We start from the raw sequence: 6,317 nt of genomic DNA on the forward strand, positions 1-6,317 counted from the left end.
AAAATAGGGGAGGTTTTTAGTAGTTATTGATATACACTGACCAGAAAACACACATATAAAAACAGTACATATCTGACTATAATGCGTAATAATTACAGATATATTATAATCATTAATAGATATGTGATGGGCGAAACATATTTAAAAAATTAAAAATTTTATGTACTCGTAAGTATGCAAAATGTAGTAAAGTGGCACCAATTGAGACTCCTAATATGAGCTAATGGGGAGCTCATTAGCTCATATTAGTTCTTCAGTTTTCTTCTTAAAATATATATAAAAAACAAGAGACGCTGTTAAGTTTTCGATGCAAACCTATAAACGTAAAAATAAACTCACACTAGGCATTCAGAGTACAAACAAGAACTGCAGGCGAAACCTCAGAACTCTACGTACGTAACGTTTTATAACACGGCCTCGACTATTTTAATCAAACCGTTTCTTTTATTTTTATTTTATATTGAAAAAGAAATTCTATCATTTCAGGTACGCGTCTGGTCAAAATCACCTAACAGACTTCATAGGAATGGAACCGAGCAAGAAACGCAAACGGCGGACGTCATTTACCCCTCAGGCATTGGAGTTACTCAATGCACATTTTGAGAGGAACACACATCCCTCTGGTAGGTTTACTTAGATAATATATATATATATATATATATATATATATATATATATATATATATATATATATATATATAACTAAATTCTTATTTTAAAAGTCTATAATAATTGCATAAAACTCTTTTTACGCAATTATTTTATAAAATTTTTAATAACTTTTAGCACGTTTGTTCATATCATATTGAACAATTCCTCTGAGCACAAACATGCGGTAGAATACGCAGAGTGAAGCAAAATCTCTCCTGAGATTTTGCTTCACTCTGCGTTAAGGGTTCGATACCGCTTGTGAGCCTGGGATCATCGACAATTCTCATAGCTCGTCGTTGCAACGAGTCGAAAGGTTCAAGCTGATATTTAGGTGCTCCGGCCCATAAGTGACAGCAATATTCCATGTGGGGCCGGATTTGCGATTTGTAGAGCATTGAAGTAATGCTTCGCTCTATTGACCACACCGAGTTTTTTGGATGCCAGCTTCACCTTATCTTCGAGGTGGCCACGGAATTGTACATCACTAGAGATGTCGACACCAAGGATCCCAATGCTTTTAGAGATGTTAAAAGACGTGCCTTGGAACTGTGGAACCACAGCAAATGGGGTTTTCTTAGCGGTGAACGCGGAATTAGTATTCAGTAATAATTATGTCAATATGTAATGGTCACCACGTTTTACATAGTTCATAAGTTTCTTTGATATTCCTAATGCGTAAAAAATAAACTGTTGTTTTTCAATTTTCAGGAACTGAGATCACTGGGTTGGCGCACCAACTAGGCTATGAACGAGAAGTCATCCGAATATGGTTCTGCAACAAACGTCAAGCTTTGAAGAATACCGTCAGAATGATGTCAAAAGGAATGGTCTAAAAGAATAAAACAAGGATTATGGAATCACTTTGTCCATGACATTAAAAAAAAACTCATTAATCGAAAACAACATTAGTTAAGTTCTTGAAAATTAGAGACGAGATGAGTGACTAAATATCGATGTCGATAATTTCGCTTGGAGGCTGCAACTTTGCACATAGTTTTAAGAACTCGTCTCGATATTCACGTTATGATTTGCATCGATAGTGTCTTACTTAGAAAGGTGTTCGTCGGTTCGATTTTCAAAATTAATTTTAACGTATTAAACTGGCCTTAGCGCAATTATTTGCGCAATTCCAGCCAATGTAAGAATGGGAAGTGCATAATATTAAGGGTATATAATAAAATGTAAAATAACAAATTTTGACTGAAATATTCGTCTCGAAATAGTCTAAAATAGAAATGAATGGAATGTCATTAAAATATAATGTAGGTGTTTTAGTACAAATTAAAGAATTGGCGAGTATCTATATTACTCATTGATGCATATTCTTTTGTTAAATCCGTTCCAAAACTTTGCTACCATGAATTAAACCAGTTGATTTCTACTAATTTTGAACTACTATAAATCAACATTTCATAGATACATAAGTATACCACAGTATTAGATATTTCCTACGATATCAGAAGAGTGCATATAAGTGCTAATAATGGTAAAGAGACATGCAGCGACATGGTGAAGTAAAAACTCGGTGAAATGTGGGTATTTCTAGTATTAGCAGTTTTTTGTAAAAATATTGCATTTTGTAAATAAGTACAATACATTTAACTCTCGGCGATAAATTTGTAATGTAGATGATACATTAATTTATTAAAATACTCTTGAGTTGTTTCGTTCTTCTAGCGAATGTTGCACTTTATAGTTATAATGATAATATCGATATTATGAAAGTAGTTACTGTGTCGTCAGTCTTAGTGGCCTACTGAGATTTTTTTTATCTTTAGTAGGTTTTTTGTTAATAGGTAGGTATAAACCGATATGTATAGTATAATAATTAAAGAAATCGTCATAACTTGTAAATATTGTTTCCGTAATTTTATTTCAATAAAATGTATTACTAGTTTTATTTCGATTAATTATAATTTTGATAGCTTTTTTAAAAAATTGTAGTCTCAAGTTGGATTTTTGGCGATCTTAACAGTGTTCTGTTGTATAATTATGAAACATTATGAATGATTTTTTTTGGTATAATAACTGCACTTTCCATATAAATACACGTAACAGATGGTCTTAAAAATCAAGTTAAAATAACAATGTACATATTTATTTGGGTTAATAATGTTAAACTAATAAAATTGCCTCGCATTTGGAAATGTAGATTTTGAAATATTATTATACATATATATTATATATAGAATTTCCAAAAAAAAATTTAAATTTGACAATTATTAGTATATTTTAAGTGGTTACGATTTCCAAAAAGTATGCACATGTTTTTTCCGATATATTGTTAATCCACTCTACCATATTTATGGCGCTTTTCAACAATAAGGTTCTTTTTAGTCAATTCAGTAATTCCTTTATACAAGTCACTAACAGCAGCAATATTGTTTATCTACACTCAAGAGCAATGAATCCGGGTCACTTAAAAAAATCTATAAATCTAGGAAATTACGAATGCTAGCTTGGTGAAATAAATTGTTTTTAGTATACAATTAAATACTCCTTAAATTAAGGTATTAAAACTTCTTAGTTACTGCAAAGTTATGCCATAAAAAAATCTAATTTAAAAAAGGACGCGGTTTCGAAGTTCAGCACGCAGCCCGGATATCAGCTAAGGAGATACGTAAAACAACAAAATTGGGCTCACATAGGATGGGAGAATATTTGCCAAAATCATATAAGAAACTTGGTGTACAGCATGACAACCCCTGTAAACATAGTAATGGAAGCAAGAGGAAGCAATACAAAGTATTAAAATTCAAAAAAATCATATTGTTGTTCAAAAATATCATGTTTCCTACTTTTGTTTTAAGGCGAGATCAGCAGTTTTTTTTTCTTTATGTAATTTTTAATAAGTACAATGTAGTGATTTATAAATTTTATTACTTTCATTTAAGGGGTATTTTATTGTCTATTAAATGCCGTTTATGTTATTAAGCTAGCATTCTTAGTTTTCAAGATTTATAAGTTTCTTTGGGTGACCTGCATTCATTGCTCTCGAGTGTATATTGTTATTGCAATACAAAGTAGATGATTATAAAAATACGCAACTTGTAAAGCCAATTTATAAGAACATTTTTTATTGAACTAAGAATTATTGGAAAAGTGTCATATATATTTTAACATTATTTTATGCCTATGAAACTTAGCTATATAACAGCTAATCTGTTACTAAATGAACTGAATTTCATAGAATTTATTTATACATTTAGAATTTGTATAAATTCTATCATAATGTATTAATAATTGATAGAATTCTTATGTAAATAATTTAGTTAGAGTTTTCAATTTAAGACCTACTGTTAACTGTATTACCAATAGTAAATAAGGCTGTAATGTAATGTATGTTAATGACCAATGAAAACCAACTTGTGATCATTAATATTTGTACTGTTACCTACTACTTAACAAGAGTCGTTAAAAAATAATATTATAAAAATTGAACATATTTTTCGGCTGTTGAAAAATTGTAAATACAATATTAAGGTTAATAAAACTATTTGGATTAATATTTAGGAACAAAGGAAAATAAAATATTATCAAAATTTATATTTTCAAAAATTATTACAAGTGCAAAAAAAATGTGTATTAAAAAGGGAAGTTTGGCCATAAAACAAAAAATTACACTCAACGGAATTTTTTATCGACTTCATCACACCACTACAATATACACAAAAAAAGCAGTACGGTATACAGTGACTTAAAATCGTGCGATGCGGTATTGCGCGTAATCTGTACTTATAAAGAATCAGGTTTATTTACTAAACAATTAAGAAAAAAAATGAAATCGTAGACCTTTAGATTTTTCTTACGATGAACTCAACCATGTAGCGAAGGAAAAAAAAGTCAAAAAGGACAATTCTTTTTTTATTAATGAACTGTAAAAAAACCTGATTCCAACAAACATTAGTGTAATAGAAGAAAGCATAGGATGCTAAGTACAAATGATATAATTTAACTAAAAGAACAGCTAGTCCCGTAATTTATGCCTAAAATTATTACATGGCAAAATCGCGTTGCACCCTGGTTTTCATGATCCATATGTAATAAAATAGTAATACAATTAATAAAATCTACTTACACATAAATTCAGCTGTAACACATATTCAAACCAAACTGTAACAGTATGTAATAGTGTATTAATTTTTCTTCCTATAATGGTACCGAACGAATGATTATGGCTGCTGGTTAAGAAGTGATGCAGAATAAAGACAGATAACTGTTTGAATGTTTGTTTTATTTTATTTCATGTAACCTCTAACCGAGAAATAAGTATATGGGACATATAAAGAGCTGGCTAGAAGAGAAAACTCTTAAATAAAAAAAAATCATATTGATAAAATGTAATGGAAACGCATCAGACGATTATCACAGTGTAATTTAACTTACACTAACTACCCGCTCTGGCTTCGCACGGATGCAATGTAGAAATAATGTAGTGTCAGTGCGAAATGATTAATACTGTTACTATTTTGTCCGTCTAAATAGCTTTTCAAACACCACATAATTTGTATTTTTTTTTTTAACATTTATGAATTATATATTATTATATGTTATGTCCATGGTACTGCTCATGTCTATGGGCGGTGGTTACCACTTTCCATCCGGTGGGCCGTCAACTATTTTGCCATTTTAAGTTGTATAAAAAAAAAAAAGATTATAGAAACCTGTATAATATAAAATGTCATCGCTGACTTTTTGTAATCCCTAATAAAGAGGAACAATTTCATCATACATTTTTTCGTTATATTTTAACATTTTCGATGAAAGCTTTCAGTCGACCTTATTTCTTCTACATTTTGAACAATTGTCGTCATATTTTAACAAATTAACACAAAACAATATTGAACTAACTCAATATAAATCTATCTTTTAAATCACTCTATCTATTGATGAAAACTGCATTAAAATTTCTTGTGTAATTTAAAAGATCTACGCGTACAGACGACAGGAAGCGACTTTGATTTATACTGTACACACATAAGAAGGAGAAACATCGTCTTCAAGTCTTGATGAATTCGTCGCGATGAACTAATTGACCTGACTTAATAATGCTCACCTATCAACCTTCTCTGGTACCCTGCCAGAGTAAACCAATAACACAGGCGCAGTTATCATTCTATATTCATCCATGAAAAAAAAATTACCTTCGTGACGAATTAAATTTAGTTACTTTTTTTCATTTGTGAAGCAACAATGTGTTACTGAATACCAGTACAATTATAATCACAAAAAGTAACGTATTTCTAAAAATATAAAATATTAAACTAAACAACAAAATACCTAGCTATCGAATATGGGACCAATCTTATCAATTGTAAAAATAATATCAATATTGGTTTAGAATTAACTATTTGACTTAAAAAAAGGAATAACAGAATCTAATTGAAAATATCTAGTTTAACAAAGATAACGCATAATATAATTTTTGAAAGAAAAAAATAAACTCGAATTTTAAGTTTCAACATTGTAAAGTCAGTTACAAATTGAATAATTTTTCAGAATAGATGGCGCTGTTATTCTCTAATCAACAAAAAATGTAGTTCTTGTAATGTGCCTTGATTTAGGGGTCAGGAAATAATTCTGAAAAATATATACGTCAATACAGAGGACTGATCTAGAAGAATATTTTTTTGTCTTTATCGTATAAAGTTATGACCTTTATATGT

General features: G+C 29.9%; 1 protein-coding gene across 9 annotated transcripts in view; it reads left to right on the plus strand.

Annotated features, from left to right (window-relative positions):
• The window catches only part of LOC113520821 (POU domain, class 6, transcription factor 2), a 201,973-nt gene extending 197,097 nt beyond the window's left edge, over nucleotides 1-4,876 (plus strand). For all 9 annotated transcript variants that reach the window (XM_052901664.1, XM_052901668.1, XM_052901667.1 and 6 more), the window contains 2 exons: nucleotides 487-623; nucleotides 1,360-4,876. In XM_052901664.1, the coding sequence (XP_052757624.1) occupies nucleotides 487-623; nucleotides 1,360-1,484 (262 nt within the window). In that variant the 3' untranslated portion in view covers nucleotides 1,485-4,876. The remainder of the gene's footprint in view (nucleotides 1-486; nucleotides 624-1,359) is intronic.
• The last annotated feature ends 1,441 nt before the right edge of the window (nucleotides 4,877-6,317 follow it).

The sequence above is a fragment of the Galleria mellonella genome, unplaced genomic scaffold (assembly GCF_026898425.1).
Source record: "Galleria mellonella isolate WM207_F2 unplaced genomic scaffold, CSIRO_AGI_GalMel_v1 utg788, whole genome shotgun sequence".
Lineage (NCBI taxonomy): Eukaryota > Metazoa > Arthropoda > Insecta > Lepidoptera > Pyralidae > Galleria > Galleria mellonella.